The 25,214-nt window shown below is 41.4% G+C and overlaps 1 protein-coding gene across 1 annotated transcript in view; it reads right to left on the bottom strand.

Moving 5' to 3' along the window:
* Positions 1-347: 347 nt before the first annotated feature.
* LOC112964009 overlaps positions 348-25,214 on the bottom strand; it is a 26,058-nt gene continuing 1,191 nt past the window's right edge. Inside the window, exons 2-3 of the mRNA XM_026061576.1 lie at positions 1,602-1,647; positions 348-1,446 (exon numbers count right to left, since the gene is read on the bottom strand). Of these exons, the coding sequence (XP_025917361.1) occupies positions 406-1,446; positions 1,602-1,647 (1,087 nt within the window). The 3' untranslated portion in view covers positions 348-405. The remainder of the gene's footprint in view (positions 1,447-1,601; positions 1,648-25,214) is intronic.

Below are 25,214 nucleotides of genomic sequence, written 5' to 3'. Positions count from 1 at the left end.
GAAGTTGGAAAAAATACTTTAAAATAGAATTCCTATGTAAGCATCCCTAGGGATTTATACTCACTGACGTGTTCATGTTAAAAATGGTATTTCCAGTCTATCTTGCATTGCCTGAGAACCACTTTTGCCCTTTAAAAATCTGCAATTATATTATAACCCATAAGTAGCTTTCGTTTTTGTATTAACACTATAAATACTATGTTAGTATTACTAAACTATTTCTATTGACTTATTCGTAAGAAGAAAAATATATTATATATTTATATATTTTTATAAAGTGAATTAACACTGGAGAGGGGTGGGGGGGGAATAGTGTACAATCACAGTTGATGTGTATTATTGGGCACAAATTCAACACTTGAAACAAAAAGAAAAAGAATAAACTGTTCAGCTTATATCCCTCTTCTAAGCTGTGTCGGAGGAAGAGTCATAGGAAGCTGACACTATGAAGTTGCCAGTATTGGAGTGGCTTGCCATAGACTGGGCAGCTTGCTGGCTCAAGTTATTACAGATCAGCACCAGCTGGTTGCTCTGTGCTTCCGACAGGGTGCTACAGCTCTGGTAGACGCTGAAGTTGGTCTTCCTGCCAGGGATGTTGCCTTTCTCGCACATTGTCTTTACCATCTTGGCAAGCTTGTTTTTCCCCAGGGCTTGGCAATTGTACCAGTGAAGTGCAGCCAAGTTGACAACAGGTTTGATGGACAGGTAGAAAGGCGCGTCCTCATAGCGCATGGCCGGGGGCCGCCTCTGGGCGTACTCCTTGTAGTCTTGCACCGGGCAGGTCTGCGGGGAGTGCTGGGTGGCGTACACCCGGGAGTCCGTCCCTCCTCGCTTGCTCTTGGCGTTCACATCTCCGTTGTCCGGCCCCATCCACTCCAGGTACTCCAACCCAGTCTCTGTCACCCGGAGGCGGATGTCTCCCCACTTGAGGGTGGACCCATGGAAACCTGTGCAGTGTCCAAACGCCTTTGTGTTGTTCAGCCAGACAAGATTCAGCAACCCTTCAGGATTGTACCGGCTCAACAAACCTCTTTTGCGCAGGATAAGCTCATCAGCAAAGGTGAGCTTCATGGATTTGTGCGGCTTGTTTCCTTTTCCTTTACACCTCAGCTCTATCTGCTTTTGTTTTAGGGCTTCCTGGGACCTCTTGAACTCCTTATCCCTGGTAATACTGTACCCATACCTGTGCTCTTTGAGATACCGCTCCAGCCCACACTGATAGTTGGCCAGGCTGTTTGGCTCATACTCAGACCCATCCTTTTGTCTGGCATCCACAAAGAAGGAAGCAAGGTAGGCATCGAGCTCTTTGCAGGGGATGACGTAGATCTCCCGGGTCTCAGAGGGGTACTTGGAGATGAGGAACTCCCGGAAGTTGCGGAGAGCTGTCTGCGTGCTGCGAATGGTCTTCTCGTTCTGCTCCCTGCTGAGCTCTGCCGCTCTCTCATCCTGGTCTGAAAGAAGGAGAAGGAAAAAAAAGCAGAACAAAACAAAAGAAGCAGTAAGTTTGTGCAACGCGTCTTCTGCCCAAATAAATTTCCTTAAAAAGGAAAAAGAAATAAAAATCAATTTCACAAAGAGCACTGGAAAACATCACTACATACCTGTCGCATGATTGAAAAGCCAACTTCAGTTTCACAAATGATGTTACTAGAATATGGCAAAAAAACAATCAAAATGAGTTCATCATGACACTGGGGCACACTTTTGTGCATGGAGATTTGTGGAAAACTCTGTGATTAGAGGCAATCTGCTTATTAGAACAAATGCAAAGTAGGAAGCTTTTCTGTGGATTCCAATGTTGTGTGCAGGGCCCAATCCAAGTAATAACCCATTCTGAATTGCTTCATTTGTGAAACCAGAGGTGGTGCTGGTTCCAATTTTTTTGTTTGTTTACAAAAAATAAAGCATCATATTTATTACATTAAGAATTATCTTTAATCAGACGCATTTTTAAAGTGCTAAATAGACAGAAATATACAGTACAAAATAATACAGCACAACCTAACAAAGAAGGTTGGCAGGTAGAAGTACTACAGTGCAATGTTTAGTTTATACATGTACAAGAATAAAAAAGATAGATAATCTACTTCAGTTTAGAGGATATTAAAGAAAAAACATCACTACTTAACACGATTATACAGTTTCTCTACATGATCAGGTAGTGCCTTGACATTGGAAGTGCAAATGTGACCATTTCTTTTCATTTTGCAGAAAAATCAAAATTTGGAAACAACTTTATATTGCTTTATAAGGCTGTATTCAAAGGTCATTATTATCAGTGACATATCAAACCACAGCTCTTAATTAATGTTCAGATATTACCACTAAGATGGTCCTTATTGACAACAGATTTTCTGGCTGATCTTGAGATGAGGAGCACAGAAAGGAAAATGTTTTTACATGTAAGCGATGTGGGTACTTAAAGACTATTTTCTTGGCATGTACAAACTATCCATCTGTACAAGGATGCAATTCACAAGCACACAGGCAGAACTGTCCTTATGAATGTGACAGACCTTGATGGTTTTAGAAAATAATGAACAGCAAATACAACGAATGAAAATTTCGATGATTTGACTATTTTCTGTAATTGTTAATGGAACTTTCTCCTTCTCTTTTCCACTTAACAAGCAGAAGAGGGAAAAAAGCAAGTTCTTTTTTGTTCTATGTCATTACAACACTGATGCATGTTGGTGTCCTTTTTCCACCTTTAAGCCCCTTAATTTACAGTCAGAGGAATCCCAGGATCTGTACTTCAGTGCAGCCACAATAAAACTAGCCATGCGTTTGCCATCCAACATACGCACCACAAAGTTATATGAGACCAGCTGAACTTCCCACTCCTTCCGTTAGTCAGGCCAAGCTCACGTCAGGCCCCGTAGCACACCCACACCTTGCGGCGGTGCTCAGACATTGCCCCTCTCCCCCCCGCCCTCCCCACTCTCCCCACCCATATTCCCATGTGTTTTGCAAGATAAGTAAAATTCTCAGGAAGGCTGGAAGCTACAAGACGTCTGCATGGTAAATGCTAGCAAGAGGAAGAGAAATGGGGATGGCTGCCTTCCCATTCAATGATCCTGGAAGAGATGCTTCCCTCCTGGCAAACTCTCCCCGGACCTCCAGCCAAAGCGCACCGAGTTACTGGGTCTCCGATGTGCTCATCTAACGCATCAGAGTAGCATCAGAGCAACTCACCGATGGGAAAGTATTCAGCCTTGTAAAGGCTTGACAGTAAACCCAAGCCAGTCTGCTGACAGGGGAGGAAGCAGGGAAAGGAAGCTGTCCTTATCTCCTCCCCTGGTCTGTTTTTGACGTTTCATGCGGTGCACGCATTTCTGGGCACACTTGTAGTGCGTGGTGTGAGCCATACACCACACACTACAAGGGCAGCTTCCCCTTCCACCCCTCTACACAGTGGCTGCCTCCAGACCTGAAGAGAGTTGCTCTCATCACCTCCCATCCATTCAACAGCTGCAGAGACAGAGGCACCAACAGTGACTTGCCCCAGGTCATGCCAGCAGGCCAGAAACAGGGCTGAGCTTGGATCCGCGGCAGCAGTTCCTGTGTTTTCACTGCAAGGCACCTGCTGTGTCCAGAGCACTCAGCAAAGCCTGCCGAGGGTGTCTTCGCCCCCTCTGCAAAGCACAGAGAGCGGGAGGTCGGCAGCTGAAGCCTCTAGGGGCTTCTGCAGCCGTGAAATATGCTGCCACAGCACACTGAGGGTCTCGCTGAGGGTACTCAAGGGGAAAAAGGAAATGTAACTTGTCTGTTTCAAAAACTAGCCTTAATATTGATGTGAATATCAAAGAGCTCCTAGGAGCCTTCATTGAAGTCTCCTGCTTTAGGCAATGCATAGGATAAGTCCTTTTATTATGGCTAGATTAAGGCTGGAAATAACAAGTCAAAGCTGTCTGAAGCTCAGAACAAACATTTACTCCAGTACCTTTTTCAGTGCACCCACCACCACTTATTATAGCACTATGTAAGTAATCAGCACTTTGACTGACAGCCCACATTTTAAATACTGCTTCTATATAAACAGCACATATAATGGCTTGGTTTTAAACATGTCATCAATCACTATTTCCTAGAAGATGGCCTGTCACAACACAGCAGTGACACCCAGTCAGTCATTTATGTTATGGCATCTTTTCTTAATCTGCAAAGGGAATTGCCATCTGCAGCTAACAGTTATAAAATCCATGGTGAATTAAAGACCCTCCAAAGTTAAATGAATAAACCAGTACCCCAGCAACACTGTATTCCTCCGGTGCTCTGGTGTGTTACTCCACAATATAAGTGAGAAATGTTAAAGATAACTGGTCAGATTTTTTGCCAGCCACATTAGCAGTTACATCAATTTGGACTCAGAATCCACCCTGAACTTCCAGCAAATTACTCTTTCTGTGAAAGTGCTCCAATAATATGGATATCTGATAGCATGGGAGTAATGCAGTGATACAGTGAGACCCAATGGACAGAGTCAAGAGACCACCAATGACTAAGTTATCACATATCAGCTGGGCCACAGTCATTACCTGCACATGCTGTTCGTCTGCAGCAAAAGCAGATCATGCAGCTCAGCCTTTCTTAGCTAAGACAGCTCTTTATAGCCTAGGATGGCTTGGGGAGAAGACATAATTTTTCATTTTTTATTTTCTTACTTCTTCATTTAACCAAGGAGAATTCATAGTGCTGAAAGCAATCATCTTACCCATCTCCAAATACCAAGGGAACATAAACTGTACCCAGACAACCTTTTAGTATCTCCAAAATTTGTGTCTTCAGCTAATTTCATAATCTTCTTCTCTAGTCTACCATTTGGATCATTAATGAAACTACTGCCCAAGACAGGTCCAACATCGCATCCCTTCCATGCAGCCTTTGATAGGACAAGGAGACCTCAAAAATTATTCTTTGGATGCAGTCTGCAAATGGGCCTTGTAAAATTCTTATAATGGACCTATCCAGTCTATACCTCTCTGCTTTGCCTGCAGGAAATAACATGGAACAGAAACAAAGACCTTACCAATGTCTGGACATTTGGCATTGATTGCTTCTGCTTTACCCACATGGCCTTGCTATCTTGTCACGGAAAGATATTAGACTGGTATAATGTCATTTTGTTCCTGACAAATCTACCTGGACTGAGGGATAAAGAAAGGCTAAATAAAAGATAATTCAGGCATTAAGAACTCAAGACCAAAAAGGACCTCAGATGTCATCACACTCAATTTTTGAAAATATATATATTATGATAAGGATCTGAGCAGCTGGAAAAACTGTTGAGGTACAGGACTTCATCCCTAGGTCTGGGCAATGAAAGTGAATGTTCTTGTCCTGACACAGGAATGTTTCCAATATAACAGTTCTCAGAAGTCTGCTTGGTCTCACCTTGCTGCATCCTGTTGAGCAGAGGCCAACAGCTCTTCTGACCAGGGCTTGCCCTTTCACTTTTTTTTCTATGGTCTTTCTGGCAACTACAGAAAAGACAGCTGGGTATCTACATCAGTTCCCTGACCATCGCAAACATAGATCTGTTTGCTCTGTGGGCTCACAGTAATATCAACTCTTCAGTGTGCAGGGGGATTCAAAGACTGACAGAGTAAAAGTACAGAAGAAAAATCACTAGGGGTACCTAAATACAGTACAACATCTCTGAATCAGGAAGGCCCTGAGCTGCAATATGCTGGAGGATGAGAGAGAGGGGAAGTGTCACATATGCTTGCACTTTTCTTATAGTCTTCTCCAGGAGTTTGTTGCTAACCACTGGAGCAGGTAGATATTCTCATGTTATGGCCTCGTTTGTCTTGGTTAGTAAAATAGTCTGAAATTACCAACCAAAATCATGCCAGGCTATCCTCAATGCCTTTTTCTTGTAATAACACAACCTTTGGAGTAGGTAGTGTTGTTACCTCTGTTTTACAGACCAGGAGCAGAAACAGATTAACTAAACTGATTTGTTTTGCAACCCCTGAGGCCCTGTTCTCCACATCATGAAACCAAGGACCTGGTCAGAGGAGTTGTAATCCCTACCTGATCCCACACAGGGTTTTATTTCCAAGAAAACTAGACTGTGTCAGAGAAAGCTGGTAAGTCCCACCTTATTATGGTATCGGGGCAAACTCCTAATCAGGAGCTTGAAAGAGTGCCCGAGTTCCCCAGTTTAAACATAGCCAAGGAGAAAAGTGACTTGAGACAACTCAGTGGGACCAGAGTGTCCCAGGCTAGTCCACAACCATCCAGTGATCCTTCTCATAGAGCAACAGCTGTGTTCTGATCTTTTCATAATCTGATCTTAATGCAGCCAAGACTTACAGTTATCAACTGAGTTATAAAACTCCAGGTTGTTTTCATTTCAACTCGCATATAAAATACACACTCAAAATAATCAGTTTTCAGTGAAGGTGACATACACTTCTCTGTAATTGTGTGTGGCAGAAGGAAAGGTACTTGCTTATGGTTTTCATTTCAGACAGATGCAGACTGTTAATGTTCAAAAAGGATTTGTAGCATTAGTGGGAGTCATGAACCTGAGCTTTTGCTGTAAGCAGTCTCAAACTCTTAAGGTAGGCAGTGAGATCTCAGAAGAAATACAATTTTAGATGTAACACGGGTTTTGTGGATGCTAATCATATCACCAAAGCCTTATCTGCCTGATTTTTGGTCCAGTTAGAAAAACATTTCTGTGGCAGACTTGCTGCCCCCAAAATGCTTGCATTCAAGTGAGAAAAAACACATCAACCATACACAAGACGTCACATATCTCGTAGCTGGAGCTAAGAGCTGGTAGTCCCAGCACCAGCACTTTGCAGGTTGGCTCCAAACTCTGCAATTATTAAAGAGCAGTGGTATCCAGCCTATGGGCCATGGCCATATGCACCAACATGATTAATGTAACCGACAGCCTGCTCCTGCATTCCCTCCCTTCGGTCCCCTCCGAATGCAAGAAGGTAACTGTTGGCAAATGAAGTTCTCAAATCAGCATCATACCGTGGTGGGCAGCTGCTACCCTGCCATGCACGAGCGCTGCACACACCAAGTCACCTGCTGGGGAAAGGCTGGGGGACAATCTGGTAAATGCACACTCCCAGGAGCAACATACAGCGTTTGCTCATCACCAGCACACAGGCAAAGCCAGCCCCAGAATATCAGTGGTCTTTCTGCATGCAAAAATTCAGAAGACTGGCAGCTGGCTTTTTGCTCTGTCACAGAAATAACCATTTGATATTCATTCTGCCTTCTCATCATTGTAAGGGTAAGGGTAAGAGTAAGAGGTCTCCTTGGCACAAGTGTGCCTGAGCCTTCACAGAACTACTCTGAGATTAACAGAGCCTTTACTCAGGGAGAGCTAAGCACTTCAAGAATATTTCTGGCATATTCTTCTACCTGGTAAGGATGGAATTTTGGGGGACAAATCCCACACACCACAATAGTGAAGGGCTTAAATGAAAAATACATATGTTTTAATGCAATTATTTTATACCTAGCAATAATAATTTCTTTACAAATTCTTAAGGCCAAACAAACTGCAGTTCATGTGCCATTGCATATGAAACTTATTTAACTTTAGGCTTGGTGAGTCACTGTCAAAAGAGGGGAAGAAGTCCTGTGATTGCCTGGAAACTTTTATCAGGTTTGACATCTAACAGCTTCTGAGCTCTGTGGGATCAAAAGATTAACTTGTAAAAGGATTACTAAAGTAAAAGAAACTGCTCCTATATTTTTTTCTTGAATTTCTACTCTACTCATATGACGCTGCTACAAAATTCTGTGTAACAATTAATATTCCCTTTTCCACTACACTGAAATCAAAGTCTATATAGTTTAACATCTTGCGCGCACATTGACATTAGCATGAAAAATCTGTAGTCTCTTTGTAAAAGCTGTTGCATTTTCTGGACAAAACAAATTATGCTTCTATTCAATTTATACCCTCCAGCAAAATTATCAGTGAAAAGATTTATGATTCAAAAATTAAGAAGCATTTGGATTTCCAAAAAAAAAAAAGAATGCAGATAACAAGCAAATGAGTATGGCAATATTTATAACCTGAAATGAGAAATAAGGGTCACTAAAATAAACCTGAGTCATCTATACATTTTTTCAAGATACAGAATGTCCTGATAAATGGATGATCACTCAGACCCTAGTGCTGGTTTTCAGTTTGTTCTCATTTTCCCTGCTTTCTTGATACAACAGCAATTGGGCTGTAGGCAGAATCAAAAGTAAAATTCCCATGAATTTTAATGGGGCCACTACATCATTCTCAAATGCTATAAAATTTGGAGCCAGGTTCTACAAGGGATTAAGAACTTAAGTTCTCCTGTTGACTGGATCAATCTTTTACACAGAAGATATTAGCAATGATTAATGAAGAGTGTAAATCAGCAGTGCTCCAGGTATTTCAGTTATCTCCCTGCCTTTCCCACCTGACTTTAATGTAATTTTTTTTTAGCCATTTCAAACCAAAGGTTCTGGAAACCAACCTTCAAAATCTAAAATGTTTTAATTTGTTCTAAATGTGATCTTCACTTCAAAACATCTAGATGTCTGGTTTATGTTTTGGCAAGGCTAGTGGAAAAAAGAAAGTGTAGCATGCTTGTTTTACCTTGTATTTCACTTCAGCCATGGAAGACTTACAGTGATATTTCTGGGATATGAGATTATATCTGGCTTCCTATTTTCTTTTGAATCTGAAGCTGCTCTACAATGCACTGGTGTGACTTGCTGACCACATAAAACGGGATGTGTTTCCTTTGTATCCCAACAGCGGGGCTACGCAGTTCATGTTTACCAAGATCTACTTAATTTCCCAACCTCCATTTAGCAAGAACAAATATAAAACTCCAGCTCTGCCAGGACTGCCCAACACCATGCACTACTTTCACGGCAGGAGACTACAGCTGCTCCCCAAGGCACAGTAGGTAGAGCAGCAGAAGCAGAAGATCTTTTGCAAGAGCAGCAGAGATAAAACAATCCGGTACTAAGTTGATGTCCAGGCAACGTGTACTCATGGTTCAGAGCTGGACTAGAGCCTGCCTGCCATTGTAGCTGCCCAGGTCCAACTTATTCACCTGGACTGGATCCAGCTCCAGGTTTATGTGTCCTATCTGACCCCTCTGTTATTTACATTTTAGCTATTGCCTGCTTTTTAAAAAAAATTCTTTGGACTCTTAAATAATTGACCGAGATCCAGGAAAACAATTCTTTGTAGATGCGCAGGATATATAAACCATGCCTGGAGTCTTCTAGACCACAAACCTAAAAACAGTAGAAAACTTTTCCAAAAATGTGAAACCCCTTTCCTGTCAAAATAACTGACCACACTTTCTTCCAACACCTTCACTTCTAACATATGATTCCTCCCCTTTCAGAGCACAAGTTAAAAACTTCAGGCAGACTGGTGAAATTTGAGTGCTGCTGAAAGTGGTAAGTGGCAAAATGCTACCAACAGTGTGAAGCAAATATAAATATACACCAGCTGAATAATATGCAGTATGCTTTATATTGAGCATGTATGTTTGTATTCAGTAGTACAATCTTTTAATAGTTTTCAAACAAAACTGCAGTTTATGGCTAACTTCACAGAGAAAATTCAAAGTACTAATTTCAATTTAAAGCTAAAGGTAAGCCACTTTTTGTCACAAATTTTTCCTTATGCTAAATATTTAACTGTGGAAAACTTATTTCCTTGTTAACCAGGATTTTTTAGAACCACAGTGAAATGTTCCCTGTATCAAAGCATGTTATTTACTGCATGATCTGTGACAGAAGGAATTAAAGGAATATGTCTAATTTACCCTGAGACCTGGAAGCTGGATGATGTGCTACAGAAGTGAAGCATTCATTTGCCAAGATGACTTGGCTTTCTTGGTACCAGTCCAGAAAAAGTGTTGCACACAGAATCTCAGCAGAATGCCTGTTTTTCTCTTAAATGAGTTCAACAAAGCATATAGTAAGTGCTTTCGGGATTGGGGCCCCTGCGCATGCTTATAAAATGTAGATATCAACTGGATTTAAGTCATTACATGTTTATATGGCAGAAGAGGGGCATGACTGAGTACCAAGCATGTGTGTAAGACGACTAGACTCAAAATTTGCTAAGAGAAAAAACAAGAAGCAGGAATTCAGAATGAGAAGAGAAAAAACTGATCCTCAAAGAAACTCCTCCTTTGTTGAATTGAATTCATTATTTAAAAATTAATCATGAGCTAAGGAAAAATACAAATTCTCATGGCAAAAAAAAACATTTCTTGTAAGAAAAAACAGGGACTGCATTTTCCATAAGGTTTTCACCTTTAAATGTTCATACTCAGAAAGCCAGATTTACATGTATAAATAGATCTTGCAAATGCAAATTGCTCAGCTAGCAATCTAGTGAGGAGGTTTACTAACACAAAACCATGGGCACCAATTTTTATGGCATTTTAGAAAATTTGGCCCAGTGGAATTTTGTGCTACAGCAACCTCTAAGTTGAGGTGTTTCTATTCATTACAGATCCTGTACAACAGCATTACACTGCTGCTTACATTGGGAAATCTTTGGTGCAAGTAGTTTGTTTCTAAGATTAGTTTTTGTACCAGAAATAACATGTAAAAAGAACCCTATCTTCAGGTCCGTTTGTGCAATCATTATAGTAATATGCTTGCAACGAGTAGAGTCATATTTACTGAAGACACTTCCCCTGAGCCACTGTATTGCTATGGGCCAAGTCAGTTGAGTGATATGCCGTATCACTCCCTAGCACCTGCCTGCAGTTGCAAACCCTGTTGAAGGTGAATGGGAAACAGGACCCAAATATACATCCCCTTACAGGTTAGCCTTCTCTTTATATATCACCCTGTGTCACCGGAGTTTATCATATTCTTGACTATGGCCTTCCAGTAGTTTTAAATTCATTGCACTTGGGAGCTTAGCTATTAATGCTAATTAGCACAGTGGAGAAAGCAATGAAAAAGGTCTCAAAGGAATGAGTGAGGCTACAGAGTCTGCCTGCTTGTGATTCACTCTGGACAGCAACTGAGAAGTAGAGTTGGGAAATATGGGTGGGAAATAAAGACAAAGAGGAGAGATGGGAAAATCAGAACAAAGGGATGTAAAAATAAGAACAACACTAAAGAGAAAGATAAAAAACAGATGAGGATCCTCATAATCTGAAATCTAACTGTATATCATTGTTTTAGAATGAAGCAGTCTAACTGGGGCACCAAGCAAAGAAACAAAAAAAAAGGGGGGTGGGGGAGTATGTAATAAATATTTTATTACATTAATCATAATAGCCTGCACTTTAGTCTTGGCCAAAGTGTATTCTTAAATCAAGTTTAGAATGTGACTGCAGTTTCAGGCTTAGGAACATGAGGCCCTTATGACTGTAATTAATGTAATAAATCATGCTGTGGAGCTTTCTACAAAGGCTGACAGTACTTGGTTGATATATTGCTTATTAGAGACTGCAGACACTTCTCCCTTTATTTTCTTATACTGCCATTGGTAATGAATCAAAAGGTACCCCTTTCTGTTCCATCTGAATTATCTGCTGCAGGTGTAATGGGTAACATGTGTAGGCAGCTATTGCCGTTGACTCTTGATAACACAGGACACAGCACATGCTTCCTGAAGAACTGCACTTCGACACCTTTTCTCCCACCACCACCTTTGATTTCAAAAAGCAATAGAACCCAAACTGCCTTACTACAGTGCTTGCAACTTTACTTCTGAAATTCTGGTTCGTGATTTTGCCCAACTTGACCAATTTGCCTTTCCATAGTTTCTGTAGTTTCTGCCAGTTCTGCCTGCACTGTACATTCTCCAGTATGAGCGAAGCAAGCTATGCAGGACATGAACTCTATAAAGAGCTCACCATTTATAACACTGCCTAACTAGTTTCAATGCACATTTTTAACGCACATATTTCTTTCATCTTCACTTGGTCAGAGGGCAAAATTGAAGGAACAGCTTTTTACAAGATTTTCAAGAAAGAGTCAAATGTTACACTTAAAAGCAAAACAGTTTCTAAGGTGCATTTTTCAGCCTGCTTTTCTGTCTTAAGTCTGTGCTGACAGTCTGTGCCTCTCTGCACACTCCAAAAAAATAATGCATTTGCATTTCACTTAAACCTTTGCAAATACAACTCTTGTCGTATTTGGAAGGGGTAGAAGTTCAAAGACATAAAGTTCCTACCAGCTTGATGGAGAATGAACAACTGGGCAGAGAACAGAGATGTGAACACATCCCAGCTGAAGGAAAGACCATGGACCTCAGGCATTAGTTCCTCTGCTTGGCAGCTGTTTCCACACCCTCGCTGGCCAAAGCACGCACGCTTTGCTCCAGRCTAGCCACCACACATCCAGACATTTGCCAGTGCGAGGAGTCCCAGAAGACATAGGAACAGCTGGAAATTCTGCACTGAGAGGAGATTAAGAGATAAGGAGCATATATTTGTCATAAATCAGACTTCATTCGTCTGCTGTTCATGGAAAAACTTGTGGTTTTTGTCCTTGAATACATGCTTAAACTTACTTTATTATAATCTAATAGAACAGATATTTAACTGAGTTTTGCAGCTCTATTTGAATAAAATCTCTTGAAAGAGATTGAGGACTTCCAAACTTTTTCTAGCTATGCATACACACACAGAACACACACCTGTCTACTGCTTGAAATATTGTTATTATCTCTCTCCTACTATTATATTGTCGAATTTTTCCTGCTTGGTTTGTACTGTTATTTCCATAAAAATAATATGTTCTTCTGGATAGTATATGAGCAATCAATTCCCCTGCTACTGAATGAATGCATACTAAAAATGACATCACATAATACTTGCAAGAGGTGACACAGGCAAGAGTTTTACAGATGTTATTATAGATGTATATATTTATGACTATTTTGTTAGGTACTAGCACAATATATAATCAGATGCATTTAACAGCTTTGCAAGTGAATGTTAAATGGGACAGGTTATTTGTCAAACTGTAAGGTTTCTGAGGGATATCTGAAATCAGGAGAGAGGAAAGAGAGACAAAAAGTTGTCTCTTTCTGTAGAGAGAAAAAAGAAATGGAAATCAATGAGCAAAAAGCAAAGCATACAGGAAGAATGCAGAATAATTTTCCTGTCTCTTAATTTGTTTTCTTGGAGATGTAGTCAGTACAGAGGACAGCCCCAAACAATTAGCAGGATGAGTAACATACCTTTTTTTACATTTCTTAAGAACGAATGATAGAAAAAAAATCCCCTAACCTGGCACACCCACATGTCTGAAGGATGGAGCCTTCCACATTCAGAGGAAGAGTGCTCCAAGTTGTAGGTAGAATGAAATTAATTTGCATGAAAAAATATCCACGCTTCTGCAGTTCAATCATACAGCCATTCTCACCAGCCACAGTACTAACATAGCAATTAGGCAAATAAATGTAGGTAGGGGAGGGGTGCAAGAAAATACCAAAATGAAGCAAACTATTCAGAGATCACAGAGCTGCAAGTCCTTCCATATCTGCCCCAGGCTGGATCTTTGGGTACAGTTATGTCCCGCGTGAAATGCTCAGCCATACAGCCCGTTCAGATTTTGCATTGGAGTTATGTGACCTGGTTCAGAACAGCTCAGAACTGAATTTTTCCTTCTCTGAACAAAACAGAAGGCCAGCTTTCTTCTTTTTTTTTTTCCAAGTGCAAATTAGCAACCCAGTGATTAAGTGTTACTCCATGGCTCTATGGTTTCAAGCGATGTTTTCATCATGTATACCTAGTTAATGAAAAGCAACAACAGAACACAATGTCACTGCCAGTCTAAACATACTGAGTTTAATAAACAGGTTCACATACAGTATTTCTCTCAGTGTGTGCACTTACTGTAATTAATGTTAATGGGAGTCATAGGTATATGTCAGATGAAAAATGTAGCCAATGCACTTAATGGCCTATATATAATTAAGCACATAAGATAAAGCCTTTAGACTACAGTCCAGGGCACTCACTACCAAAGGCAGTACCTATCAACAGAGCCAATTTTAGGGACAAGCAAACAGTAACTGCCCACTACCCCCAAAATCACTGTTGCATAACCAGTACAGAGGTAGGAGGCAGAAGGGGCCATGATCTGTAGTCACTGCCTCAAGTCACCTCAAGTGTAACTTACATAGGTTGTGAGAGGGTTTCTGCAAGAGCAGTTGGGTTCTCAGCCTGAAACTCAAATATTTTTGAGCAGACTGGAACCTCAGCCTTTGCTCTTTAATGTCTTGCAAAGACTGCTTGAAGGAAAGTGGCCCTCTGGAAATCCTGCTTTTCTGCTCCCAGAAGATAGATTGGCTCTGCTTTGGTGGGGGGTGTCACCCAGGGGTTTAAGCTCAGTCCTCAGCAGTCATTATGTCTGTGCTTTATCATTCGCCATACGTTTTTCCATGGACATGAATACAACCCTGTTACTGCAATATAAAGCAAATACATTTCAATAGGTTCATAGCATATTTTGCAGGGAAAAATTGCACTAATTTACTTACTAAAAATGTCCACATAAAATCATTGAAAGTACTGAGGGCTGAGAACTTAAAATCATTAAAAGGACTGAGTAGATGTTCAACCAAACTGCTTTTGCAAGATACTCTGAAGGTGCTTTTGTTCTGATCCAAAGCCCGTGATCCTGCAGTCATCTACCTGTGCACACCAATAAGTTAGGAAAATCAGTGGCATTACACCCAGATTCAAGGAAGCATCTTCAGACAAAAGAACACCTGGAATACGTTCACCCATTTAAACAGTGCCTTGACCTAGGATACTGATGACCAACTCGGTTTATACATCAAATGAGCAAATTAAAGCATCACGAAGCCACTGACAACACTACCTACCACAATTCCAAGAGGAATAAGATTTGCCACATGGGTACAGAGTACTGTTCCTAATAAAGAGATGGAAAGAGTTAGTGCTGAGTTTCCAAACATGTATGTGATGCTAGATATTGGGCATGGCGGCTTAAACCACATCTTGTGCTTTATTAGCCCTATGCTATTCCAGGATCTGGAAATATCGCTAGTGTAAACTAGACCGAATCCACATAAAGGGTGCAGACCTAGAACAGCACTTTGCATGTACAGTCTCTATTATTCAGTCTGATTACCTACAGCTCTGTGTTAATGATACTCATATTGATACCATAAATGGTCCTCTCTGCAGCTTGTATGGAAAAACTGGGACCAATATTATTAATCCCGCTTCTAAACAAAGATAGATGGCACAAAAGTATTTTTAAGTAAACTTGTGACCCCTTGCAGAAAATTAGATACACATACACTCATCAAATAGCAAGTTTAAAATTCATTACCATCTAAAAAAAAAGTAATAAAGCTAATGGGTAGTGAGATGCTAATTTCTGTATGTAGCCCAAGAGATATGGTAGAAGTGCCTCACTGGAAAATTGCAATTAATTTATGGAAGGTGTCACAGTCATTTTATATACTGCATTTGAACCACCTGTGTATAGCTGCCAACAAACAGATGAAAAAGAAAACAACAAAATGTCATTTGTCTTTTTTTTTTTAGGGGACTCTCAGACATGATGTTTTGGAGATGTTTACTAAAAAAATACTTCAAATGTTTAACGATAAATTTTCAAAGCTAATGTCTTGTGCTGTGAAAATTCCATGTAATAATAGGAAAATTTGGTATAATTGTAGCACATGCATCTGTAGCAGCTCCATAGCTCTGAAATGAATTTGGCTGTGCAACAGCATCCCTGACTTCAAAAAAAGTGTCAGCCTTGCAGGGGAGACTATCCTCTCCTAACAGAGCACTTACTGCATGGCATTAGTCTGCATCCTGAAATTACTCCTTTGGACCCACTGTTTTAAATAAATGCCAAATTCCGCTGTGGGAAGGGAGCATTAACAACCAACCATTTCACACCAAAAATGCATTCTGCTACCACTATGCACCGAGAAACAATCCCTAAAAACAACAAAAGGAAGTGGCTGTCTGAAGGCTGTGTAATTAACACACCTGGGAAGATGCCACAGACTTGAAGAGGCCACTTTGTGGTTTAAAAAAAGGAACCAGCCATCAATGGAAGGGGGTGGGGGGAGGGTAAGGGTTTTGGCTCAGCCTATACAGTTCATAACTTCATGGTGTAATACCTATATATAATGCCAAGTGTCTATACAGTTGCCTAAGCCCTGTCAGTCCACACACAAAAAAAACCAGAAATATGTTGGGTTTTTAGCCTGGACTGCTCCTTTGTGAGGTTTGTAACTCACTGCTCAATTTTGCGATCGGCTTTAATCTTTTGAAATGTCTGAATTTTATTTCTCTGGTAGGTTCCTTGGTCCTTGGCAGACCTGAATATAGAGCTTGCACACTCTTGAAATGCACATTTTTTTCCCACAGTAGCAAGGAGCTGTAGCTACTTTGGTATGAGCATGAGGGTGAGCATGAATGCCAAAGACAAACTCAACAAGGTCTGCAGCATCAGCAGCACCATTTTTTACAGGACATGCATGTGGGAAGCAGCAGTTCCCCATTCCTGACTCCTACCAGGGGCAGGATTCGGTGGGAGCCTGGGCCTGGGAACTGCTGCATCTACACAATGTTTGTGTGATTAGCGGCAGCTGGCCTCTTTGCAGGGCACCCTCACTTGGCTCCAGACAAGTGCTGACTGTTTCATTTGGGAGAGGAAAGTACAGCTCTGCCCATATTTCCCACAGAGGCCACTGGCCCTTTCAAGCTAGGCAGAATAACCAGCAGCAGTAGAAGCTTTTGTGTGAACAGTTTGTGAAATGCTCCAACAAGAAAGAATCATTAAGGAAAAAAGGCTTCTCAGTTTTGCTCTTGAGGCTCCAATTTAATAGTCTGGTTCAACACTTTCAGCAACTAGCCTAAATACATGCTTCACTTAAGCATCTTTTATTGAAAAAAAGCTACATTTAAGCATATTTCAGTGCTTCCAGGATCAGGATCCTTTAGCAAGCACTGCTCTGTGCTGTGCCAGTCATGACAAAATATCTGTCACCATGCTTCTGTTTTCTTTTGTAAGCACTGGAAAATTTCAAACAAGAATTTCTACATTCAGAATCATTTTCTTGCTTAAATTGACAGAAAATACACTCAGAAATTTTTACTGGTCTGTTTCATGTTAAAGCTGATTCTAGCTGCACTGCAAGCACAAAAAGTAGATGGCAAGATAGAACAAGCTCATTAAGAGGGAAATAATTAATCTATGAGGAAAATGGAAGAACTGAAAGGTCATGTGTGCTAGCTTTGCAGAACAGCTTATGCGAAAATGGCATGCTCCCGTCATGGAGACAAGTGAAAATAGTTTTCCCCAAGGTTTACTGCTGCTATTAAAAGCTTAAACCTCACATACATACATGAGATATTTCTTCAGTTGCTATACTTACTATTGGCCTCATCCAAAATGCAAAGACACTCCCAGAAAGCATCCTGACCTCAAAGGACAGATCCTGTATTCCCTTTCTGTCTCAGCACAGACAGACTCATCAAAAGTGCAGAAGTGCCTGTCTAAGCCCCTCCAGCGTTAGCGTCTCCCTTGGCTGCTGCATTGCATCTCCTCTGCAGAGCCCAACCTGATCCCTCCTCTCTTTTCTTCCTTAGAGACCCATGAATTGTAAGATGAAAAAGCTCCACACTCAAACAGGACAGTTGCAAAGACCACACAAAGAAAACAGATCTCAGATCAAAAACATCATGTTCAATGATCTTCTGTTTCCCCAAGATAAAGAGGTACTAGTACAGGCTTCTCAGATTTCCTTTGCTGTCTCCTTATGTTTTCAGGACATCTGGAATCAGAATATTTTCTTCCTTTATATATCACAGAATCACAGAATGGTTGAGGTTGGAAGGGACCTCTGGAGATCATCTCAGTCCAACCCCCCCTGCTCAAGCAGGGTCACCTAGAGCACGTTGCACAGGATTGCGTCCAGGCGGGTTTTGAATATCTCCAGAGAAGGAGACTCCACAACCTCTCTGGGCAACCCGTTCCAGTGCTCTGTCACCCTCACAGTGAAAAAGTGTTTTCTCATGTTCAGATGGAACTGCATGTGTTTCAGTTTGTGCCCGTTGCCTCGCGTCCTGTCACTGGGCACCACTGAAAAGAGTTTGGCCCCATCCTCTTGACACCTTCCCTTTAGATATTTGTATACACTGATAAGCTCCCCTCTCAGTCTTCTCTTCTCCAGGCTGAACAGGCCCAGCTCTCTCAGCCTTTCCTCATAAGAGAGATGCTCCAGTCCCCTAATCATCTTTGTAGCCCCTCACTGGACTCTCTCCAGTAGTGTCATGTCTCCAGAACTGGGCTTCTGGGCCAGAATAAAGTTTGTTTAAGAAACCCTTTAGCAAAAGGGACAGCACAGCAGTTAGTTTACAGTGATCTTGCAGAAATGGTTGTCTTCTACTTCTCACTTCTGCTTCATATCTTTTGCCTTTCAGCCTTTCATGTGGGACAATGGGGAGGAGGGGAAGTTTCTGAGTTTGAAGGGAGCGATGATGCTCTAGAACACAATGGCTTACTGAAATGGCCACTTTCTCTTCTATTATGGCACACCATCTTGCTTAACAATGTATATTCTGTGGTATTTTAAACCAAATATATTATTTAAAAGAAGTGTCAGTAATTCTCTGCGACATGGTTCTTCTTGTTCAGAACCCCAGAGAATATTTCCAACTGTTCTGGAGCTGACCTGAAAGTGTTTTACAGATTTAATCCTTAAAAACTGCTGGATTTTCAGTATAGTGGATATTTCTGAGGGAAAAGATTCAACTCCCTTCTAGCCAGAGGTGAGGAACCTCCACAGACTGCATGGAAACTACCTTTATTCCACATGTTACACTGGACTTGTAGGCCTGTGCATCTTTTATTGCAGGCGTACAATCTAAAACACATCCCCAAACTTCTCCCAGACCAGCCTGAGCTCAGTGTGAATGCACATGAATGCYCTCCTCCAAAATGTATGCATATACTGGAATAATTCTGCCAGTAGATTTCTCTGGGTACTGCAAGGAGTTCCACTCAGGAGAGATCCATGGCAAACAAGGGAAACAAGGCCAGAAGTCAAGCAAAGCAGCAGCCTGGTGTTTTGCATACATAGTTGCTTTGTTTGATAAATACCTGATGTTTAGGACAGCAAGAAGACCCCACTGCATGACAAGTCCACTGCTGGTCTTCAGGGTTGCAAAGAGTCTGGCATGAGCCTTCTGTGCCTGAAGGGAATTTCAACTAAAGAAAATGCATGTGGAATCTTGAAATGGTGATAAATACATTTCTTGGGTACAGCAGACATCTAAAGATGTTATAATACTTGCTGAGTCTTCATTTCAGAGTTCTTCTACAAGAATTATTAACTCGATAAATACTTCCTGTAGGAACAGCTTCATAAAACATACTCCCATGTTAGAACTACTAGTTTTACAATTTCAGTTTTTAAAATTTGCTTATCATGCTTTGAACACAGATGATAAAAACAAATACATGACCATATTGCCAATCTGGATTTGTCCTTTTTATGATCCTGTTCTGCTTTTAAATATAAATCCTTTACAGTACAGTAAAATGAATGAATACCAGCCTCACAGAATACCAGAACCTCCAGAATAAAGGATCAAAAACATTAGTTTATCATTTAATAACTTTTGGAAACAGATAATTAAAAGTATGGGTGGTCAGGCAAACCCATGCTGCAAGATCAGAAGGCAATGGCAGTGCAGGAGGTTGTTAATCAACTTACTAGCTTCCTTTTTCTGATGATTCAAACTATAATGATCTAATTTTCTGCTTCTAAATAAGCCAGACCCTTACAACTTACAAAAAAGTGCTATATTATTTTGTAATTATATAGCTCAGCACTTATCATTTTTAGTTCAGCTACTGGAGCCAGAATAGAAATCAATTATGGGACCTAAGGATTTACCAGTGGACTCCAAACTCTTTATTCCAACACTAAGAGACTGTCTCACTCCTAAAACAGTTTAATCATTCATTTGACCACATTCAGCAACATATTTCCCTGGAGGCAGGCTTCAGGAGCTGCTCTAGCCAAAAGTCATCAATCTTGGTATGTAAATTACAAATACAGAGATCTATTAGCAATTATTTTAGTGTTCTTGGAGATCTTAAATAAAGTTCTGTAATTTTATTTGACAGGATTGTTTGCCTTGTGTTACATTCATCCTTGGCACAATTCCACTGGACTTGGAAGAATTACAACAGGGATTAATTTAGCCCTTCCATACATATGGTTCATGCTTTATATACCTCTAAGAAAAGGCCTTATTTTTTTTTCTTTCACTTCTTTTCAATGTGCTATCTGACACACTTTTTTTGCTTGCAGTGTAATAGTGATTTAAGAGTGTAAGCTAAACCTATATGTATTGGCAGTTCATGAGGTTTGGGGGATTTTTTTCTCCTTTATGTCTTGTAACATTTTGATGCTCATCTAAAAGCTCCAGATTCCTGAGTCTTGTGATCATACATGGATCTCAGCTCCCATTTGTTTTATACCTACACATGAGAGAGAGATAGAAAGAGCAAAAAAGGTCCTAGTTCTTCTGATTGCAGAGAAATACATAAAAACATTCCACTTAAATGTTCTACACCAACATAAAACAACCTCCAGATGTACCACACTTTATAATGACCAAGCTCAGATGAGGAAAAGAGAGAGGAAGCTGACATTATACAAACAGCTGGAACTACCAGCAATGTCAGTCCTGAGAACACAGCAAGACGGTCAATCCACCTTAGACACTGATCATGAAAGGCTGCAATTCCTGCTAGCACCTTGCTGGTGACGAGAGCACAGGACCAAAACCAGGTTTTCACCAAGACACCAGGGTAAGTTACATACTGATCTGGGATCCTGACACACCAAAAAGAAAACAAAAGAATGGAGAGGAGCTCAGAGCTGAGACATCAGAAATCCTTCAGAGCCAGCAAAGTTAAGTACTGCCCCCGGCACAGCTCACGGCACCATCCATCGCTGCACACATTCAACACTGGGATACAGTTTGATAACTGTGGCAGAGGGACACGCTGCAACACACTAACTGACAAAGCAATGGTGTTTGAGGATAATCTGCTTCCTTTCCAAACTCTGTGTAAGCATGTAAAACATCGCTTAGCACCCAGGAAGTTCAGCTATGGATTTCAATGCTGCCATTGTGCTGGTACCTGCAGAATATGATTTGCCAGGTTTCTGACAGAACCAACATACCTTTAGTCTCATTTAGCAATCAGAAAATTTTTTGGTTTTGTGCCCATACCTGCTACTCTTTGGTCCTGCAGATTTTGTATATATGGATTTGCAATCTTTTTAGAGTATCCACATGGAAGTCTTTGCTCCTGTATTTACAGTGATAGACTAGCACCTGTTGGACCAAAGAGATATGCTGCTGCACTGTCTTGTTAAACCAAAACACATCTTCACTCTCAGTCTTCAGGAGGAGGGTGAGCATTCCTCATAAACATCTCAGCAATTCTCCTTAGAGAGTGAGCCCCACCTCCCCGAGGAACAAAACTTACCTTCCTATGCAATAAGCCCCATCCTTCTCCCAGCTATAGACTTTTTCCATTCAAACATCCAAGTGACACTGATTCCTCTAGGCTGCATCTACTGCAGCCTAGAGCTTCTTGTTTCTTAGTCACTTTCTGTCTTCACTGATGTGATCTACCTTGCCCTTACTGGTTCTCGGGCATAAAAACCAGACCAAGTATTAGCAAAAGGAAAACATATTAGAGGCTATTTGGCATGTAGAAGATGCATAAATGACCTGCTCTCCACCATTACAAAAATCTCTCCCCTCATAGATGTAGGTCCCCTCATTTATTCTGCAAAAAAAAAAGACTAAATAGTACCCACTTACATTCTTGGAGTCTTTGCTAAAAAAGCTGTAAAAAACAATTCGTAAATTCATAGATGAATGTCAACCTATTAGGGCTGAAATATGAAGTTTAAAAAAAGTAATTCAGTATATTCCACAACCCTCAAATAGAGACCTGAAACCAACAGAAATTAGCATCTAACCTTGCTGAGTCTTCATTGGGATGCCACTTTATTTTTAAGGCATGAAAATACCTTTGCAAAGTCCCTGCTTACACATTCATTTGCCACATTTTAATAAAAGAGAGTTTAAAAAAAACATCTAAAAGAGATACTAGTCCAAAATTTTAATGTGGCTCAAATTAGTTTAAGCTAACACATATAAATATTTTTGATTTCTTGGAGGTGCTCAATCAAACTTTCATCACCTAACAGATTACCATGCACAATAACTGCCAGCTGTGTCAGGCAAATATATGCAAGGACATTTGACTTAACTTAAAACTCAAGGTAATAGTTCTTTGCTGGTTTGATCATACCCTTTCATCATAACTTATCACTTAAGGCCCTTGTCCTAGAAGGACCACATAAACACATGAACAATTCTAGGAACAAAACCAGAAGCAAAACTTCATGTCTCATTTTAGAGTTAAACAACACTTTGTAGGGACAAGGCAGAATTTAAATTCCCCCTCTCACTTTCAACTGCATTTTTTGTTTGTTTGTCAAGCATGAAGCGCCACAACTGAGTCGACAAAGTAACAAAAGGTATAGTCTCCCTTGTAAAAATTATTTCCTGCCTTCTTTTAAGTAAGAATTATATTCATCCTTGCTTAAGTGTGTTCAGAACAGAAACATTTTCATATAGGATAGATAAACCTCCTCCTCTAGTTCAATATTGCTCAAACTCTATGTATCACACACCACTCCCTGCAAATCACTTTTTGTTAAGTAAAGAGACAACTTAATGAAATCACTCTACATCAGCAATCAACCTACTCAAGTCTAATCAGACCTGCAAGAATCAGCTGTGCAGAACTATGTATTTTAATACATTCACTTGCCAACAGGAACTTCTCTGGGGCTCAAATATATATTAATGCCAACACTTCTTCCCCAAATGAGCTGAGTCTATTGAAATCAAAGACTTCACTGACCTAAGAATCAATTTTTAGGTGCATATCGATCATTTTACCCTTGCTGAAATGCAGCAACCTCTGGGAATAGTACATAACAGCTTATTACAACACTACCCTAGAGCTAGAAGAGGAAATGCATAACACTTATTTAGAACAACACAAGAAATTTAAGAACTGAGAGTGTAATTGACTGAACTGGTATTTGGGCAGTACACCGAGATAATATTACTGTCTTTGCAAGAAGCGCTGGGAGGTTTTCAGGGTTGGTTTACACAGTGAGTTTCAGGCAGGTGCAAACTCACTTTGCCCCCATGGTGAGTCACTGGATGCACACCAGCCCTGCTCTGGAAACTGTATAAATGTGAAAGTGTGCCACTGTGTCTGCTCTTGAGAGGCTTAACTCTGAGCAGTCATAACTGGTTTGGCTTCTGAGAGCAGAGAAGAGCACTCTGAAAGATAAGACTGCTGTAGGTCTTGGCAATTAAATTAACTCATATTAAATCTTGGCAATAGCAATTTGGAGGATTTTTTTTTTTTTAGTGAGTTTATTGAAAACCAAACACTCTCAAAGGTAACACACACATACGGAGCCAGATTCTACCTAGGTTCATATTCACATGCCCCAGTTTGCAAGTTTGAGACCGAGCAAGTCACAGGGGCAGGAGGGCAGAAACCACCTCTAGCATAAACAGCAATGAAATGCGATAAACTGAAGAACCGCAGAGTTTTCCAGGCAATGCAGATTGACATTTGGCATCCCACATCTCTCAGATATAGCCTAGCAGAATCAGTTCTAAATTGTCTGGAGTTTTGTAAGGGAATTTGCATGGATGTTACACCACAGGGCTACCGTGAAGTATCGTGTCAAAGATGCAGCCACGTGGGACTCCCAAAGAGCAGTTTGTTTTGCTGTAACTAAGACAAAGACCATCTTTTGTAATTTCTAATGCTTTGTGGGATTTTACCTAGTAAAATTATTTATTATGCCCGGTATTTTATCTGGCAACAAGATCTGCAAGCTCTTTCTGATTAACAGCTTTACTAGATTTAATAATGTCCGACCAGGCTTCAGGGTGCCAGGGCTGGAGTGTCAGCTAGGCTGCTAAAGTCCTGGTCATCTGAGTTTGTCGTAGCTAACACAGGGATTGCATATAGCCAAAAATACTTTCCTCCGCTATTTGGCTCTGCTCTGCCTGAGCTGAGACCCCCAGGCCGCACCGGCAAGGCAGCACATCGAGAGCCCTTCCGCCCTCGCCTCTTCCCTGGGACAGCACCGCTGACCACGGAAGAGCAAAGATAGCCCTGTCCGCAGCTAGGTCCAGCGAGAGCTGGCAGATCTGCTCCAGAAACTGGTTTCCACACCCTCACCCCACCTACAAAGCCTGCAGCCAGCGCTGGGTTTTCCTGAAGAAGGACTGGCACGAGGTAGTCGTCATTCAACAGAAGCATGCTCTTTTAAGATATTCCTCCCCTGATAATGCTGCCAATTCTCAGTGCTTTGGCAGCAGAGGGGGAGAACGCATATACAGGGGAAAAAAATGATGGACACTTTATATGAGAATTTTCACCAAGAACAGGAGAAAAAACCATCTTTTTCTTGGGTTAAAGCTTGAGTGTCCTCAGTTTCAGGGTTGAGGTTATGATCGTCTTTCTCCAGTCTCTCTAGGCTGCTCTGATTTATGGGTCAGGGATACTGTATAACAAAGATTTATAGCAGTGCCAGCTTCCCCCCAGATATTCTTCCCATGCCCTCTGCACTGCAAACATCGCTTTTCCGACAGCATAAAGCGGAGCGAACGCCCAGCCCCAGCCCTCGCTCTCTGGGCCGCTCCTGCGAGACTTTTTCCTTCTGACCACCAGCCCAACGAACAGCCGCCACTGGGCTTCGTTTTCTCAACGACCCTCGCGTAGAGCGTTACAAAGGTGGCACCGCCTCCCGCAGATCGGCTCCCACCACCTAAAAGTTGGCCTTGGAGGGGAGCTTGCTTTATGGCAACAGTAACGCTCAGTCATACTGAGCGCTCCTTCAGTTTGGGGCTTCCAAATTTTCCTCCAAAACAAGGCGGGGGGGGGGGGAAGCCCTAGCTACTAACTTATGAGCCAGTTTCCTCCTGCAGCCCCGCATGGAGGGGGCGCAGTGGGTTTGGGCGGCGGGCTGGCGCTGGCCCCACCGCGGCGGCCGAGCTACCTCGCAGCCCCCGGGGAGCTGCCCGCCGCCCTGGGCTCCTGGCGCGCGGCCGCGGCGGCGGGGG

Source organism: Apteryx rowi, unplaced genomic scaffold (assembly GCF_003343035.1).
Source record: "Apteryx rowi isolate R43461 unplaced genomic scaffold, aptRow1 scaffold_182, whole genome shotgun sequence".
In the NCBI taxonomy this organism is placed as follows: domain Eukaryota; kingdom Metazoa; phylum Chordata; class Aves; order Apterygiformes; family Apterygidae; genus Apteryx; species Apteryx rowi.
This window is presented reverse-complemented; position numbering and strand designations above follow the sequence as displayed.